The following is a 19,587-nucleotide window of genomic DNA, read 5'->3' on the forward strand; positions in this document are numbered from 1 at the left end:
TTTGGAATGGTGGCATTTAGTATTTTTTTTCTTAATGATCTCCTCAGAGGCTTCCACTGACTTAATTTTGTATCACCCTTGATTCCTTTCTGTAGGCTCAACAAGCTCTTCCTGATCTTGCATCACCTGGACGTGCACCACCCACTGACACTGGATGTCGTTTTATTCCGTGGCGGCTGTGTAATACTGTGCCTAGAGACTAATGACATAACCTGGCACATTGTCAGTCTTCACAATTGCAATGAGTTCTGTTACTGTTTCTTTTCATTCAGACACAGTAGATCCTTTCTGGATTTGTAGTGATATTATTTCAATTATGTTATGAAATCCCTCCACATCTTTGGACTGAGATTACAGTCAAATTATTTGAAGAAGCATACTGAGCTTCCCAACAGAGCAAGTTGTAGGAATTACCCACGTACTCTGAAAGCAAGCCATTGATACACTATCAAGTAAAGGAGTGGCCCAAAATGCTTCAGCAAAGCAGGCAAGTAAGGAGCAATAGGCAAAGAATCCAACTTTTTCTGTTTTAGTCACTCAGGGAGTCTCAGCTGTTGTGGAGTCTCTCAATCAAGGGAACAGAGATGCACTGCTACCACTTTCCATCAACAGAGAGTCTGGTCCTTGCCATTATTCTGGGATCAGATATACATGTGGTTTTAACGGAACTGTAAATCAGATATAAAGTGTGACTTGTTTTTATAATTCATAGATGGGTTGTAACCACAACGCTCAGTAATGCACATCTTGTGCCATCCCAAAATGTCAGTATCTTTGAAATCTTCCAGTATTTTAAAAATTGTGCTTTGAACTGATGCAAGCCAAAATATTAGTTAGTCATAACTTACAGCTCAGAAAACAGTAAGTAAACTCAATAGAAAGGTGCATTTTTTTTTAAATTAAGGTAAAGAAAATATTGAACGCAATCAGCTAAGCAGAAATTTGTGTTTATATCACATGGGATAGATGCAATTATAATTTGCAGTAGGGCTGGACTCTTGGTCTTTATCTTTTACTAATTAAATGTATTCCTTGCTTGCTGAGTCATTTCATTGAGAGCAGAACCAATTATAATTATTTTCACACCATAATTATCAGGATAATCCATTTTAGAGACAATATGCTGCTGCGAGGGCTGTAGAAGGTACTCCTCAAACTGATCATTTCATACAGGCTAGAAAACCCATTTTATAGTGTCTGAATAGGTAACACATAGACAGATTCATTATTTAGTTTATGTACATTTGTATTCATAAAATGTATATATATAAAGCTTTTTAATGTAAGTTTTTTTGTTGATTTTGAGTGATCCACATGTATTCATTGTACTTAACCCAAAGTCAAATATGTGTAACTGCATCTTTATGATGCACTATCAGTCTTACTGGCTGCCATGACTACAAAATAATGTCAAAATGCAGAAGACAATGAAAGGAGACAGTTTGAAAAATCCAATTTTCTTCTGGGTTTTGAGCAGAATTTCAATTTTGTGGAACATTTTAAAATAAGGTTGTCTCATCAGTTTGAATAAAGGCATTAGTTTGCTTTCTGTACATGATTGCAAATGACACATGTAAGGAGATTACTGAAAAATGAAGGGTTCCTATCCTTGCAATAATACAAATAATGGCTTACACATTATAAATTGTGTTAATTAACAATAGTGTTTTAAATTTGAATGCCAGAACAAAATAAGCTCTCAATAAAAGACTTTAAAGTTTTGGTATAAAACTGTTTGATATTAGAGTTTGTCTGTCAATGTAACTCATATTTGTGAGGGATTTTGCTTTAAACCCAGGGAGATGTGGTAACAGAAACTGTGTTGCAGATGCCCTGATACTCTGCTTTATACTCTGATTTATACTTCGTTTATACTCTAGTTCTTGATACTTTATGGCTCAATTCCCCTTTTTTCATAACAAAGACTACAGAAATTTAAATACAAATATAAGAGTCTACTCAGTTGGGTGTATGTGGGAGCAAGAGGCTGCATTTAATTACAAGATATTCCAAGGACTGAAATTCTGGGTTTACAGAAATTTAGTCCCTAATTTAAGGATCTTCCCTATGTGGAAAGCCTATCAAGGGTGTGTTTATCCTTGGAGAAATCATTTGGTTCAAAAATGATGTCTTCAGGTTTTGAAGGACTTTGAAGGCAGTTGCACAAACAGAAATGGCAACAATTTCCTAATCAACCATGCTGATACAAAGCAGATTCTGTAAAACTCACCTTTTTATTTGATGTTATAATTTCCTAACAAGTGGGCAGCAGACTGACTAGGAGAAGTACCTTTTGGCAGGTCTCCAAATCTAGAAACTTGGTTTACTTCTAGACATTTCAATGTTCAATATGTTCACCATGAAAATCTATTTTCACAGCACCTAAAGACATACGTTAATTTTCTGCTAGTCTTATACACAGTCCTAATGAGAGTATAAATGCCCAAGTGAGGTTTCAGATGATATTTCAGCGTGTGGCTATGTAAACCCATAACTGTCAGCGATGAAAGATGACAGCATCCAAGTCCAATAGGAACAGATACTGGGGTAGTGACTTTTTAAAATAAATCTACAAACATAAATTCAGGAGATCTAGGCTGGCTCTGAAAGTCTGACAAGGAAGAGGTTTTTTTGCTGTTTTTTCCACCTTGGGAAAATGGAGAGAAGAAGCAGGGCAGAAGCAGAGGTGCGTGTGAATCTACAGAAGGGGAAGTTGGATTTGCTAGTGGCTGAAGGTATTTGCTGCTGTGGAGCTGCGCCTGAAGTACTGCATTCAGTTTCGGGCCTCTTAGTTTAATAGGGACATGGTGGAATAGGTGAAGGTCTAGTGGAGGGTTATTAGGAAGGCGATGGACCTGAAGCATGTGGCCTGTGAAGGGTGGTAGAGGAGGCCAGGTTCGTTTAGTTGGGCAAAGGGTGGGCTAAAGGACAGTATACTAGCTGCTTACAACTGTTTGATGGAAAGAGCAATACAATGACAGAACTAAACACTTCCAGGTAACACAAGAAGAACAGCATCCATAAATCATGTCTTGGAAAGTTGTGAGATGATCCATTCAGGACTTGGATAGACAAAGGGTCCATGGACCTTCTTCATGCAGGTCATGCTAGATAACCTCTACATGTCCTTCCAACCAGCCTCTCCATAGTTCAATTCCCAGAGCAAGCCGTATTTCATGTGTGGTGTTGTGGGAGGGAGGGCATGTTAGCAACTTACACCCCCAGCTCCACTCGTCTTTTGTTATTCACATCTTTTGGTGCTTGTTATCCCAATAAAAGTGCATCTCATCTCACTGGACTTCTGCACTATTGTTGCCATTGAGGACTCGTAAATTAGCTGCAGACTCTTGGTGAGCTCATTCCCAGTGTATTTCAGAACCAAATCCCTCTGGCTCTTCAGAGTCATAAAATCACAGAATATTAGGGATTGGAAGGGACCTCAAAAGATCGTCTAGTCCAATCCCCCCGCTGGAGCAGGAACACCTAGATGAGGTTACACAGGAAGGCATCCAGGTGGGTTTTGAATGTCTCCAGAGAAAAAGACTCTTTTCCTGGCTCTTTCCCCAATCACTCACCCTCTTGCTGCCCTACATCCTACCTCCTTTCTTGCCAAAGAACCTCACAATTTCCTTCACCATGTTCCAAGAGCACCTTGTTGGGGTAGCACCAGGAAGAAACCCTGGCTGTTCAGCTGCTGGACTTCAGATGTGGTCATCACCACAGGCCACTTCCCCAGTCATCCTACCTCTTTTTAGAAATGCACTCTTCCAAGTACCCTTTCAGATTTTGTAAAAACTCTCTCACCACTTAAGCTTGCTTGCAAAGCAAGCAATTAGCCATACAGCCTAATAGATACAGGTAATAGAAAGATACATAAAAGCAAATAAAGAGAATCACTGTCATAATTCTTTTAAAATTTTGGCTTTGCCTCACTGGGAAGATTTTATATAGCTTGCAAAGTTGAAATGATAATTTCATTCTTGGAACTGTTGCAAATACAATAGTGTGGTCGTCAGTGAGTATTAACTTATGTTGCTCAACAAATCTGGGTTGAGCAAAACCATAAAATTGTATTAGAAATAGAGCATGAGGATATAAATGTAACTATTTTAACCAGAAATTGGCACAATTCAAAACATTAATACAGGTCAAACTTAAGACCTAACCCAGACTGGAAATTAAATCTGAGGGATTCATTTAATTGGACACTTTTTGCCTTTTTTTGTTTGGTTTATTTTTGTTTTTTGTTTTTGTTTTGTTTTGTTTTAGTAAAACTGATTTGGGCAGTGACAACAATCAATAAAGTGAGTTGTATGAAACGATGGATGAAATCTTCAATATTATTGACTCCTGCTAGGTGACAAGCATCTTCCAATCTGTCACATCCTTTCTCCACCTGAGAAAAAATACATGCGAAGCTTGTATGCTAAAATAAAACTTTAGCTTGAACACCCACTGAACTGTGGTCATTTATCAGTGGTCCTCTAGAAGCCCACCTAGAAGATATGGCCCATGTCCTGCATCATTCTGTGGTCATGAATTTCTCCTAACTCCCAGTAAAATTACTTGCAATAGTTTGAAGGTTTTGCCAGTCCTGATCTCGAACTTATCAATACTGTTGTACTTGCAATCAAATAATTTGTGGATGAAAACCCAGCCTTGTTTTAAGTCAACTAAAAATTTCTCTTTGACTTCGGTGCATTTAAGTTTTATCCAATAGATGCTTTCTGGGGGGCTTTCCAAAATGACATTTTTGAGTTGTTCGTCACATATCTGTTATTCTGTGGCTCTCAGATTTTATGTATGGTTTTTAACTAAACTATCTATGCAATCGTTTTTACTAATTACCTGATTTATACTTCTACTATTGTATCCTGCCATGTCTTTAGGCATATATTCAAACATTTGATTGCCTCCATTAAGAAAATAACGATAACCTCAACAGCACATTGCTAAAATTTACCACAATTAGGCATAGATTATAAATATTATTGAGTACTTTAATCAGAAGGTGTGTAAAATGAACGAGGAAAAAAAAGAAAAATAAAGAATGACAGCCTCTTCTTTGAAACCATGCTGATGGTTCAAACAAATTCAAACAATCTAATCCAACCCCCCTGCAATGGGCAGGGACATCTTCAACTAGATCAGGTTGCTCAGAGCCCCGTCCAGCCTGGCCTGGAATGTCTCCAGGGACGGGGCATCTACCACCCCTCTGGGCAACCTGTGCCAGTGTTTCACCACCCTCATTGTAAAATATTTCTTCCTCATGTAGCCTGAATCTCCCCTCTTTTAGTTTAAAAACATTACCCCTTCTCCTTAAATAATTCAGAGACACTGCTCTGCCATCAAATTAACCAAATGAAGAGCCGATCCCTGCAGAGATGCTCCATTGACTCCTGTGGGGCTCTGGTTGGAGGGTGCTTGGCTCATTTCAAATAAAAAGAGTTCTTCACTTGCAATAGCTATATTTTCAGGGTACTGTGCACCAGCAAATCACAGCATCAACAGTCTGTCATTAAAGGTAAATCAGAACTTCTGTGTTGTTCAGCCTCTCCTTTGTAACAGACTTACCAAACTTCCAGGACTGGTTTGGCCATCATATTTTTCAATACTTTCTAATAGTAACAGGAGCTGGAGATATCCAAATGTCAACTTAAAATGGCCTGTTTTTTCTCTTTTGTTTTACAATCAAATTATTTTTCCCATATAAAAAAGTCTCTTTTCCTGTATAATCAAATTCTCCTTTATTAGTGTAGCTGGCTTTTACAAGATTTTTCAAAATGATAAGGGAGATATTTCCTTCCTAAGCTGCTGCTTCAAGAAATTTAAAGGGGGAAAAAATGGCTTAATCAGACATAAATCAACATGGTTCTACTACCGTAGATTTGCATTGGTTTAGGATCCAATTCCAGCAAGATTGGTGTTCCTGGCCTTTGCACATCTCAGCCACTTACATGAATAATACACCATAGTGAGCCATTGCTATTCCCCATCTACTGCCACTTTTTTCACTTCCACTGCATTAGAAAATATGAGAGCCCTCCTTTCATTGAGTATCACTTTGCTAAATTACAGTGATTTAGCCTACAGTTTTCTTGGCTGGAGGGCTACCTCTTGCTGAATTTTGGAGGAGCTTTTAGCAAAAATCATTTCACTATTTCTTGGGACGATGACTAAGGAAAAATACATAGCTTGCATGTGGTAAACTAAACAAGTGCCTAATGTGCTTGTTTAAAAGGCTCTAGCACTTTGTGCCAGAAACCATTCCTCATTTAAAAAATCTGCCCAGGCCTACCCATGGAATAAGTCACTGAAATATCTGATTGCAGGCTTCAACTGTGGCTGGGAGAGACACGACCAAGCTTTACAGCCGATTTCTCTGAGGACATTTTGTGCTGGACATGACTGGTTTCACATGGTCTGAGAGTGTTGCTTCAAGCACTGCTCCTCTTGGTCGACGTGAACCAGAGGAGTGCTGGAAATTGGAAAAAGAAGAGGAAACAAATATCCTTTGATTTTAATTACTCCCCTTCTGGTCCTGCAGAAGTGTGGAGGACTATCAGAAGGAATGGGCTGTGTGAAGGCACAAGAGATGAATTTGCCTGGGGGAAGAAATTGCCAAGAGCAGACAAATTTAAAAACAAAACAAAACAACCATGAAAAAGTCAGTCAGGGGATGGGACAATTGGACCAAGAGTCGGGGTGACTATACGACCAGATAATGAGGCTAGGTTAAGAAAATGAGGGAAAGGGTAGCAAGGAAATGGATTTGGACTGGAAATCAGCAGGTGGCGGGGATGGAGCAGATGGGAAACTCTGCATAGGATGCCACATTGCTCACAAGAAAGTTCAGAGTAATCTGAAACAGAAATCTTCCTATCTGCTAGCTCAGACTTTCCTCTAATATGTATATGACACTAAAAGACTACACAAATATTAGAGTAGCAGTTCAGGTCCATCTGATATAATATTCTGCTTCCGGGATACCTTTTCTTAATTTTAGTTTTAATCTAGGAAATTATACCTCTATAACTACATAGAAATGTACCAAATGTAATTGTGTAACCTTTGTATTATAGTATTGTAGATTACTCCTGTTTGCTTCTCTAAATGCCTTAAATTTTCTGCCCGGATTATTATTGCAATTTTTTACTCTTTGCAATCCTGTTCACGTCTTTCATGCAGAAGAGATGAGGATGTCAGTAGAGCTGAGATCTCTAGAATAGTGCTGGCAAGCTATGCAAACTGATCATTGCAATTTTGCAGAGCACTTAAAAGTACCTCTATCATATTTAATCCTGTTTTTCAGGCCTCCCATCACTAGAAGGAGGAATTCTTTACACAGTTAATCTAATGTGGTATGATTCTCTAAGTCAGATATTTTCCTTCTTAATGTTTCACTACAAAAAATGTGAATGCATCAAGGAAGTAACTTGAATCCTCAATACAGATAAAAACAAGTATCTTACTATTACTTTTATTAAGAAGCCTTTACTGCTATTTTACTTGGAAAATAATGATGTTTAGATGTAGAACATAATTTTCCCAGCAAGAAGCTATTTGTCTTGAGAACAAGTGTTTTGTTGACAAACATTAAACATTTCAGTTTTGAAACCACTATGAGTATGGGCTTCTTTCCTATCTACAACATATAATATTGAAAGCTCCCTGACTGCAGTCTTGACAGCATCAAAAAATATCATAACACATAAAAATGTATTAGCTTAGAAACAGACTTTTGTATTACATCTACATAACAAATTGAATAAATGCTGGTACCTGGAGACAAAGACTGTATAATCAAGTGGCTATAAACATGATTGCTGAATGACATCAGTTCCTCTTTCTTTTCACAGGAGTGATGTAAGAAACAAATACATCAAAATAATTAAATGTGATATTTAGTAAAGGATAATAAAAAGGGTTACAGAAGTGAATTTCACCTCCAAAAAAGTGTCTTTGAGAAATTACACAGCTTGATTCATGCATTCATTTTAATTTAAAAGATTTCCTAGGAGAATGCAAATATTTCTTACAGCTCCATTCAGGTAACTGGAGGATCTGCAGTACAAAAATACTAGTAAATTTTTTTTTCTACACTTTTCTATGTAAACGTAGGTAAAAAAAATTGTGCATCTTTGACCAGTCTTTTTAAATGGAAAAAATAATAGTCATAACAACATAGACACTTCAGGGATCCCTGCCAATGAAGTCCTACCAGGAGCTATCCTAGTGGAAACCAGAAGATTTAATTTGAACTTGTAGGCCAAAAGGACAATTTGTGTTTTCAACAGCTTTAGAATGGATCAATAACAGTATCAAGATTGGAAGTTATAGCTACATAGTCACTTAGTAATTACAGAATATATTTAAATGTAAAAACCTTAAACATTGAAAAGTACCTTAGCTAGCTTTAGGTAAAGCATACCTTAGCTTAAGGTAAACTCTCCATTTGCAGACTTCTACACCAGTCAGTAGTATAACTTATACATTTTTCTTTACCTAAGAAATTCTCTAAGGATTATAAAAAGTACCTGAACAGCATAGAATGCAAATATAGCATTAGAAGGTAGGTTGCTCTGTTTCCTAATCTGATCAGTGTGGATTTTTGCAACTTTTGTAACATAGAACACTGTTACACATTTCCATGCAGTACAGAACATAACTTCACATCGCAGCTCTTAGGTAGGTATATATGATAAGATTATCCTCTTCTTAATGAAGAGAAAGATCATAAAATGATCAACTGACAAATCAAATAAACAAGGTGCCTAAAATGATATGTAAGGAAAATTCAGGCTTCTAAATCCAAAATGTAGATTCTGCAAATTCCTGCATAGCTGCAGAGGTCATGAAAATCCATAAATACCACAATTTGTGCTCTTCAAATTGGTGGTGCATTGTGGGTTGCTACTTTCTTGTTCAAGCAAGAGTGTCTCAGACTTGAAACGTTTAATCCCCTAACATTAGGAACTGGGTGTTCTTCCAAGCCAGTCCTTATCCTCTGCAGAAATCTCTGTAGCCTATTTCCTGAGAGCATGTGGCACACATAGATAGGACAGGGTTCTTCATAAGTGCAGGGGCAGCCACTGGTTTGTTTTAAAATGCAGCTGAGGAGAAACATTCACAGTTGTCTTACTGCTGCCCATTGGTACAACTGTCTACAGTGGGCACCTTGGGCTGGGAAATGCCACAATTGCATTCAATCCCTTTCAGAAATGATGGGATTCAAGCTGAAGGAACTTAATCACCACTCAAAGAAACTTGAGGTTTGTTTTTTGCTCCCACAACTGTTTCTGTTTCATACCCTGTGGCTGTATCATGAAAAATCCAGCAATGGTGCTATAAACCAGAGCTTCTCAGTTAGTTACGAGGTGGAGGTCATCCTCCCTCCTGTGTGCTCTTTTGTCTCTTTTGTCCTTTTGTTCTTCCCACCAGACAATGGAAAGGAACCACATCTTGGTGTCTCTGGCATCCCCTGGGGAAGAAGGGCCTGCAGGGACAAGAGTCATTGTTTGGCCGAGGGAGAGGAGTGCATCCATCGCCACCTCCTTTTCCTCCTACCATGATGGAGGAAACCAAATCAGGGGTTCTCTGTGGCTGTGGGTGAAGTGCTCACAGTCACTTCCTTAAACTAAACCACCTGCCTGGGGCAAAACTGGTGAGAAAAACCCCATCAAACCCCAACAAGCCTGTTTTGTAAGTGTGAAGGATCACAATTTCTCCACACAACAACTGCTACAACAGTAGATGGGTTTTGTGTATTAGAATGAGCGCATAATTATAATTTATTTATGAACTTCTTGGATTAGACAGCTATACTTTCAAAAAAATAACATTTCTAAGTGTATTCAGCAAAGCCTAATGTTTTGTGTAGATGCTGTGCATCAGTTTAACGGCACATCCTGTCAGAAAGAACTTAAATTCAGTTCATTTGTTAAATTATGTATTAGCAGACAGGAAAAAGAAAAACATAATAAGTGGAAGAGAAAATTAAATAATTACAGAGCAGCTTCAGATGCTGGTATTGCTCAGCGAGATGATGTCTTGGGTATTTTGTTCCCAGGGGCCAGCATTTCTGCATTAAGCCTGAGGATGCAGGTCTGTGCAGACTGAAGTCTCCAAAGCAATTTTTTCTGTTTTTGAAAAGTGCTGAGCAACTAGAGCAGTAGATATTGCCTGCACTGTAGTCAGGGGTGCCCAGCACCTTGCAGGGCTGAGGTATGTGTCCCAGGTAGAATTGCTGGTTGATGTTCACAGGTGGACTCAAGCTTCCAAGTGGGATCAACAGTATTTTTAAATGGAATGAAAACCAACACCACTTCAGATTGTATCTGCAGAGTTCACAGATCAGAACTGTGTGTAGCTTAAAAAGAACAGTCCTGGCTCACTAGGGAGGTCCCATACAATTGGAAATTGGCCAATGTTACCCCAGTCCACAAAAAGGGCTGCAAAGCTGACCCTGGCAACTACAGGCCTGTCAGCCTGACCTCGATGCCTGGCAGGGTTATGGAGCAGATCATCCTGAATGGAATCACACAGCACCTTCAGGATGGACAAGGGATCAGACTCAGCCAGCATGGGTTTAGGAGGGGCAGGTCCTGTCTGACCAACCTGATCTATATTTATGATCAGGTGACCCACCTGGTGGATGAGGGGAAAGCTGTAGATGTGATCTATCTAGACTTCAGCAAAGCCTTTGACACTGTCTTCCATAATATACTCCTGCAAAAGCTGGTAGCCCGTGGCTTGGACAAGTGCACTCTCTGCTGGGTTAAGAACTGGCTGGAGGGCCGGGCCCAGAGAGTGCTGGTGAATGGGGCTGCATCCAGCTGGCGGCCAGTCACTAGTGGTGTTCCCCAGGGGTCAGTGTTGGGTCCAGTCCTGTTTAACATCTTTATTGATGATTTGGATGAGGGGATTGAGACCATCATCAGCAAATTTGCTGATGACACTAAGTTGGGAGGGAGTGTCAACCTGCTGGAAGGCAGGAGGGCTCTGCAGAAGGATCTGGACAGACTGGAAAAATGGGCTGATTCCAATGGGATGAGGTTCAACAAGGCCAAGTGCCGGGTGCTGCACTTTGGTCACAACAACCCCCTACAGCGCTACAGGCTGGGTGCAGAGTGGCTGGAGAGCAGTCAGGCAGAAAGGGACCTGGGGGTACTAATTGACAGGAAGCTCAACATGAGCCAACAGTGTGCCCAGGTGGCCAAGAAGGCCAATGGTATCCTGTCCTGTATCAAAAATAGCGTGGTCAGCAGGACAAGGGAAGTGATCCTTCCCCTGTACTCTGCATTGGTGAGGCCACACCTGGAGTATTGTGTTCAGTTCTGGGCCCCTCAGTTCAGGAAAGAGATTGCGGTGCTGGAGCGGGTCCAGAGAAGAGCAACAAGACTGGTGAAGGGACTTGAACATTAGACCTATGGAGAGAGGCTGAGGGAGCTGGGGTTGTTTAGTCTAGAGAAGAGGAGGCTCAGAGGTGACCTCATCACTCTCTATAACTACCTGAAGGGAAGTTATAGCCAGGTGGGGATTGGTCTCTTCTCCCAGGCAGTTAGCAATGGGACAAGGGGGCATGGGCTTAAACTCTGCCAGGGGAAATTTAGGCTGGATATTAGAAAGAAATTCTTTCCAGAGAGAGTGGCCAGGCATTGGAATGGCCTGCCCAGGGAGGTGGTGGACTCACCATCCCTGGAGGTTTTTAAACTGAAATTGGACATGGCACTTAGTGCCATGACCTAGTAAATGGATTGGAGTGGGATCAAGGGTTGGACTTGATGATCTCTGAGGTCTTTCCCAATCCAGTCGATTCTGTGATTCTGTGAATTGTGAATAGCAGCCATTCCTCCAAATCATGTACCAATTTCAGCGTCCCTAAGGGCTACAGATCAGCTGATTGAACTGAGGCCAGTGGCTGAACTCCATTGACTCCAGTGAGGCAAGACTCATTTGCAAAATTGCACCAGGGAAGGTTCAGATTGGATATTAGGAAAAATTTAATCATGGAAAGGGTTGTCAAGCACTGGAACAGGCTGCCCAGGGAAGTGGTTGAGTCAGCATCCCTGGAGATGTTTAGAAGACCTGTAGATCAGGTTCTTAGGCACATAGTCTAGTACCAGACTTAGGTTATGGTTGGACTTTACGATCTTGAGGGTCTCTTCCAACCAAAATTATTCTGTGATTCTACGATCTATCATCTGTTTTATGGATACTGCAGAAGAAAGCATGTTCTCTACAAGCCACCTGATGACAGTAACAGTTTTTGTTTTATAAAGGTGACTTGTATGGAGAATTAGCATTGGGTTTTTAAAGGTAGTCATTGCAGAGGTAAGCATGCACTGCTGGTTCCTGATGTGACATTTGCTCACCCTTAAAGCCTCAGGCAGAACTACTGAGCATGCCAGGACAAAGGGCTTTGAAGCCTGGAGACAAAAGTTGAAAGGCGAATGTACTCAATATATGTACAGCCTAGGGGTAGCACACTCTGCAAGAAGACTTGCTGGAGGACTTCACTTCCAGCTGTGTTGTTGCCCACTGGTCACTGGACTAGGAGCCACCCTCAGTCTCTTATATTGACGAGGTGGCTTTCTTGCTGCATAATCTTTGGCAAAGCTTTTAGTGAGTTGATTTTCCTGCTATATCAGTTATTTGGAGTGACACCATTTTAAGATGGCTACTTTAAGACACCTAGGGCTTGATGTTTTACAGGAGTGCTGATGATCTCATGTTCCTTTGAACTATCAACTAATAAGGTAGTTAAATTAGACCTATGTGAAAATGCTGCACTGTTCGAGTATTGCCTGGACCCACTTATTGTGGGAATCTTCTGGTCTTTGTGCTTCAAACTGCATAATAGTTTCTACTTCTCACAGAAGGCTCTTAGGAAAATTAATTAGTTAATTCTGTTCAGCCTTTGAAGGCTAAAATGCTATCTAAATATATTGCTGGATATGAGTGTTCCATCTCTCTTCTGTAATGAGTTTTTTTAATTAATGCTATTAATTTGAAAATGGAGAATTATTTTCTAAAGAAATTAGTATAAATGTCACCTGAGAAAAATCTAACCACAAGGTTAGGCTACGCATATATTTAGAGAAAAAATAGGTGTGCAAAATGTGATTTAGAGAAACGTACTATTGCAGGACAAATATCAACTAATTTTTTTTTTAAATCAGGCTTAATTAATTAAAGGAAATTAAAATTGACAAAATCAAGGTGAATGGATTACAGAAATACATTATTAATCAGGGGAGCCTTTAGTCTAAACAGAGCTTATATTGGGACAAAGAGGTGATGGAGGTGGAGGTGAGAGAACATTTTGGAAGTGTTCAAGCTGCTGGATTTTAATTTTATTTCCTCAACATGGTACGGGACCTCTTCCGTAAGATGATGGAACAGACGATGCTCCATTCTCCTGCATATGCACTCACAGGGTCAGTAAAGAACTGTTATGAGGCAATATAAATTCTCAGCCATATGGACTGTTTTTAAAATTATTACTGCCTGAGTTCTACATAGCAGGAAGAGTAATCTACTTTTTAAAACCAGGAAATGAATGTGAATAGGTGTTAACCTTCATTTCTCTAGTGAACTGTACTTGCCAGCAACTTTATATTAGCTTAGCGACCAAAATTCTCAAAAGTCTGAAAAATAAACTGATTAAAATGTTTCTTCTAGATCTTGACAAAATTTGGAAAAATGGTGTCTCAGCCAAATCACATTTTTTCTAACATTATGAGACAATAAACTATTTTCTGAATCTTGTCTACATTCATTCTCAAAATAATTTCCTATTTGCCTATTCAGAGATGCAATTTTCTGACAGTTTAAAATAATTTAGTCCTGACTTGCGTTAATTTATTTATAAAATGGCAAGACCTTTATTTATTTATAAAAGGGAAAGGTTAAAACCTGCTAAAAACTGCATAGTACAGAAAGGAGCATTGTTAGTCCAAATTCAGCCTGACGCTTAGCTATATGTTGTTGAACTTGAAGCTTGTCACTGCCATTGCTGTCCAGATGACTACTCATGTGCGTTTCCTGAAGATCGAGCAATTGTTTAAGGGCACTGGCAGATCAGAGGCAGAATGCTTACCCCTTTGTAGTAAAAAAGCCTAGTTATTAAAATAATTGGACCAGTTAAACTCAACAACCATGCACTTATTTATGACTTCATATGTATGTTTACATACCAGATAAAACAGTAATGCAGTACTCCATTAATAGACAAACTTAGCAGTGACATTGTGTCCATCAAGCTAAGTATCGAGGTCTGAGCTTGTAACTAAAATGTAAATAACCAAGTAGAACAACAACTCTGAAACACTTTTACAACAGTTTAATGAGTCTTACTGAGATATGCAAAGGAGGCAGTGTGGGGCTGCCTGAATTCCCATATCCTCATAATCCCACCCATTTATCACCTCATAGAGTTCCTGACTATCTCAAAAGGAGTTTGAATTAAAACACTTCTTTAACATGTTATTCACATATATCCCATGTATTTCTGTTAAACAACTTCCCACAAAATAAACAAGAACCATAATTTAGACTTCCTGTATGATAATTGAATATTTTTCATAATAAATATTCTTTAAATTAAACACCACAAGGAAAAAAAAATGGCATAATAGTTTCAGACACTTTTCTTGGTTCCAGTGGCATCACTGACTGCTTCACCCCCATGCTGCCATGTACATACCCTAAGAAAGCCAGGCACATGGCCCATCAGGTATGCAGTGACCCCACTTGTAAAAGCAGCTTTTTGATATAACACACATTCTGTATGGTAGGAATGTATGAAGGATTCTATCCATGCAATCCCGATTTCATTTAGAAGATGGTGTCAAGGGGAGGATGTAATTTAAAAGTCCCCAGAATTTCTATACAGTCATGTTATATGAAATTTTAAAATAAGACACATACATAGATAAATAGACGGATGTGCCTGTATGTGCCTGGTGTGCATCATTCATACACTACGTAAACTGAACAGAAAGAAGAACTTCATGGGCATTCAGGCATTCTGAGCCCCAGAAATTATTGCAGCTGATGAAATTCCTATGTAAACCAAAGGAGATTTCCTTGAAACCTTTTATTTAACAGAGCCTAAGAAAATGAGGCTTCATTTTGCTTTGTATGTAAGACTATAAACACAGGCTTATCAAGGTTATTTAGCATCTGCCTAACCTGAGTTATGTGAAGAGTTCTGTCCAAAGCCTGTAGGACTATTCACATGCTCAAACTCAGACACCTGCTTAAGTGCCTTGCTGGACCAGGGCCAGAAACATAATAGTGGGCCAGCTTAAGCTGATTAGAAATGTGCTGTTGGCTCCAGTGGCAGCCAGATTTAACCTTTATTGTCACTTTGCAAAACACAGTGTTCAACAGGGGGAAAAAATCAGGCACTCTGTAGTTCTCTCGGTGGTCTATTCTGTAAAGCTGGAGTACAAAACAAATGTAGCTTATTTGGCACTAACTGGAAGCACTTATGATTGAGAATGCATCTATTTTTCCACAGGAAAATAAAATCTATTGTCTTGAAGAAACTCTTGAAATAAAGTGGCATATGCTAATATTCTGTCTTGATCCAAATTTTCTCTACAAATAACTACAGCAAGGAAGAATAAGGTTCAAAGAAATGCTGAAGAGAATCTTTAACCTTTATGACTTTAAAGAGAAAAGATGCTTTTAATACTATTTCTTTCATTAATTAATTGAATGCTGTTGTAATTAGCATTTACAGAAACCTAGGTAGTTACATTGATTTTCATTGCTTATGTCGCTTGTTAAGCAGATATTAATAAGAAAACTGGTGTGGCACAGTCAATCTGTCTCTGGGCAAACCTAATGATTCCAGACATCTCTTTTGCTGCAGAAACCTTTATATTTGTGTGCTGTGAGATCATTAATCAAAGGCTGAAGAGCCCTTTCTTCCCTAGTGACAGAATTCCTAACTGGGTCTTCTGCAGTGATAAGTCTCCGACTGACTACAAATTATCAATACTGATTACCAGATTGCTGCAGTGGGGAGGGGACGGCGTGCTCGGCACTGCAGGGCTGGCCAGACTCCCACAGCCCTTGTCTCCCTCCTCTATTTGCATCTCCAGTTGTCTCCTGTCTTCTTCCCAGGGGTGTCACAGCCAGGTTAAAATGCTTCCAATCCACAAACCATTATTACTCGGGAGCAGAACATCAGCATTCAAATAAATATATGTATAATGCATCAGTTACTGCCAATGCCAAGAGGATTTGGTATAACTTTGTGCAACATGATTAAGAATGATAACAGAGTCTGCACAGAACAGGAATTTGAATGGGATTTGCTTTCTTGGGGAAGGATAACAATTGTCTTGGAGCTCTCCAACCTTATTTTGCGGCATTTGTGTGTGCATGACTCAATGGTGAATGACTGTGAAAACTTGAAGCTAAATGCATCAGACGTAGGTCCCTTCTCACTGCCCCCAGCCTCCCGTCCCCCCCCCCCCACCCCCCCCCCCCCAAAAAAAAAAAAATCGGAAAAAAGAAAAATCAAAGAGTAACAGAGTCTGGATGCTTTCAGCAGTCTGGCCCCACGGTTGTTCTCCTTCTCTCGCTCCCACACCCTCCACTGCGATTTTCCACTCCCCACCCTCTCCAGCAGCCTCCCTCGAACAAAGGGGCCGGGGCCGGGCTCCTGCCTCTCGCTCCCCCCGCTGGGGCGAGGACAGGCGCTCCAGGACCAGAAGGCTCCCCAAGGCCGGGGCTGCGGCGGGGAGACCGCGCAACTCCCGCAGCCGCGCCCCGCCCCGCCCCGCCGCTCCCCGAGGCCGAGCGAGGGGCGGCGGGGAGGGGCCGGGGGGCTGGGGGGGGCGGGGCGCCGCGGCGGCAGGGCGCAGGGTGCGGCTCCTGGCCGAGGAGAAGGGGGGGGAAGGAGAGGAGGGGAGGATTCTTTGCTTGCAGCTGAAAAACGCAAGATAACAACAGCCCTGGAAGCTGCCCCCCGGGAGAGAAAATCAGGGTGGGAACTGCTAGAAAGTGCCAGCTATCCATGATGCAGTGACCTACTTCAGGCACCCCCGCCCCCCCCACCTTCGGCCCCCCCGGCAGACTGCAGGTGCGGCAGCACCGGGGCATCAGGCGAGCGGCCGCTCCTTCTCCTCGCCCCCCCGCAGCCCCTTGCGCCGGGCTGGGCGCGGCCGGCCCGCAGTGCGCCCCACCGCAGGTGCCCGCCCCGCTGCAGCCCCTCCGCACCACGGCCCCCGCGCCCCCCGCCGCCAGCCCGGACCCTGGGGCCGCCGCCCGCAGGCCCCCGCCCCTGCGGTGCTGGGTTCCACTCGGCGGTGCCTCTCCGCTTTCCCGCTGTGCCTCTTCCCACGAGGTTTGCGTTTCGTTTTAGAAGCAGAGGGGAGCTACGGGGGGCGATGGGAGGCACATTTGTAGCGGGGTTAACTTTCCGGTTCCTTTTATCTTTTTTTTTTTCTTTTTTTTTTTTTTTTTAATGCCATAATACATGTATTCATCATTAAAATAATGAAAGTCGTTTCAAAATCAGGCTGTGCTCATGCGTCGACCTCACCCATCAGTAAATATTTAATCCGATCTCAAGTTAGGATGCTAAAAAAGCCCTGCGATCCCACACCCCCTCCCTTTTTTTTCTGATCAAAGAAATTAAAAAATATGTTTAGCGTGTCTTGATTTTTTCTAAACTTTAGGGACACTGAGAAGAGCACCCGGTGTAGATAGTGCTCCTAGGAAATAGCGGCCGTTGTACTGTTTGAAGAAAAAGAGATGCAGTTTCTTACCCATTGCTGTTTTAGCCATGGTGGGATGTGCAGGTTCTCAGAGGCGGTGAAGGCAAAGGGGTCCAGCTACAGCAGTGGAGAGAGGAAGAGAAGACTGAATAAGGCACTGAGTCAGCAGAGTGGGGCTGTGCAAGAGAAGGAGCAAGAGGCAGGAGCCCATGAATAATTATCACTCCTCTACCCAAGCAGATTGGCTCTAGAGGTCCCCTGACATGACTCCTGCAGAGCCAGAATCTCTGGGCATTAAATATTGATCCACCAATGGTGCTGGAGTACAAAGTGCCAGAATGGAGTTTGAAATGGAAATCAGTCCTTGAATGCCTCTCCCCCCTCGATCTGGCTTTAATAGTACATTCCATGTCAAATGTTTTATGTCTTGTGTGAAAAAAGCCTATTGGTGTTGAAGTCTCTGCTGTTGCTACCTGTAAAACATGCACAAATCAATTTTCACATTTTATTCCAAAGATATGACAAAAAAAGGGACCAATGCAAGGGATTTTCTAAACCATTTCAGTAAAACAGCTGATCTGATTTTTTTTTTTTTTTACCTCTGCATCCTGTTTCCTGCAAATGTATGCAGATTCCACAGACAATTGTTTAATGCTGAATGTTTCTGCATTTCACTGCTTATTTTAGAATTCCTAGACCTGGCCCTGGACAACCAAAACTCTTCTAAAACTTGGGGAATGGCAACTGGACCTGCTGACCCTCTCAAAGAGCTCTGGAAAGCCAAAACCAGGATAAATGTGAAAAGAACTGTCGATAACCACTTCCCTGATGTGTAACAAGAGCCACTGGGAAGCTGCGAGCTTGATTCACTTGATAAAGTGTGCAGAATGAGACCTGATATGATTATTTTATAAAAGGGGACAGACACATTCTAAGGATTCCCTACATTAATTTTAAGGATTCTCTATCCCCAGCAGGAGCAGAGCCAGTGACATGACTGCCAGCCACTAAACAAATGTAGGTGGTTGTCTGAAATTCTTGCTAGAAACACGTCAGTGATAGGATCTCTTTGTACACCTCCTAGGGCTGGAAGCAGTTGTTGGCCTAGAGGAGAAAGGATCCAAGATGGTGGGGCAAAGAGGACGACACTCCATCCTTACACTGCCATCTCATCCTTACACTGTCCAACTGGAGATCATTTGCCTCTCCCAGGGGAAAACGTGCCTTATTGTCAAAAGCTAACAGCTTCCTACATTACTTGCAGACAGACAGGCATAGGGCAAATTTTCAGCTTGGAATGTGGAGGACACTCCAAATCCCTTGTGGAGTTGTTTTCATGGTGTGTATGGATGGATGAGAAAAGTAGGAGAGCAGGCAGAGGTCTCCAGGGTGGAAATGTGTTCTCCCAAAGCAGGCAGGGCACTGGCACCATTCTCCTTCTTTCAGTGCTGCCATTTGCAGCTGCGCAGTCCATGTGGTGGGCCAGCAGTAACTGCAATGCTATTCCTCTGTGTTTGCTTCCCTAGAACAGGTAATGCAGGACTATACTTTTGAGCTTCTTCAAGGTCCATAAACAGCATCTTTGAGTAAAGCAGAGCCCAGAGTGTGAGTCTGAGAGCAATTTTCTTTTTTGAGTCACTATTGATGATTTCTGAATTGCAGGAACGATTTTTCAAATTTTCTTTAAACCAGAACAGTAGAGTCTGAAAGTGAGCTTGGGGAAGGAAACATTCCCAAACTGTACAGCATGCACAGAGAGACGTGTGTGATTCACCAGCGTGTGAGCTGCAGCATAGCAGATGCTGTCATGGCTCCCTGCTGAGGCAGCTTAGGCTCTCTAGCATCAGGG

The 19,587-nt window shown here is 41.4% G+C and overlaps 1 protein-coding gene across 1 annotated transcript in view; it reads right to left on the reverse strand.

Annotated features, from left to right (window-relative positions):
* The window catches only part of STMN2 (stathmin 2), a gene marked incomplete at its 5' end in the record, with an annotated part of 41,438 nt that extends 23,630 nt beyond the window's left edge, over positions 1–17,808 (reverse strand). The window contains 2 exons of the mRNA XM_080364122.1: positions 17,077–17,354; positions 17,790–17,808. Coding sequence (XP_080220248.1) covers positions 17,077–17,354; positions 17,790–17,808 — 297 coding nt within the window. The remainder of the gene's footprint in view (positions 1–17,076; positions 17,355–17,789) is intronic.
* Between the last annotated feature and the right edge of the window lie 1,779 nt (positions 17,809–19,587).

This window comes from Nesoenas mayeri (genome assembly GCF_963082525.1).
Source record: "Nesoenas mayeri genome assembly, chromosome: 2".
Classification (NCBI taxonomy): Eukaryota; Metazoa; Chordata; class Aves; order Columbiformes; family Columbidae; genus Nesoenas; species Nesoenas mayeri.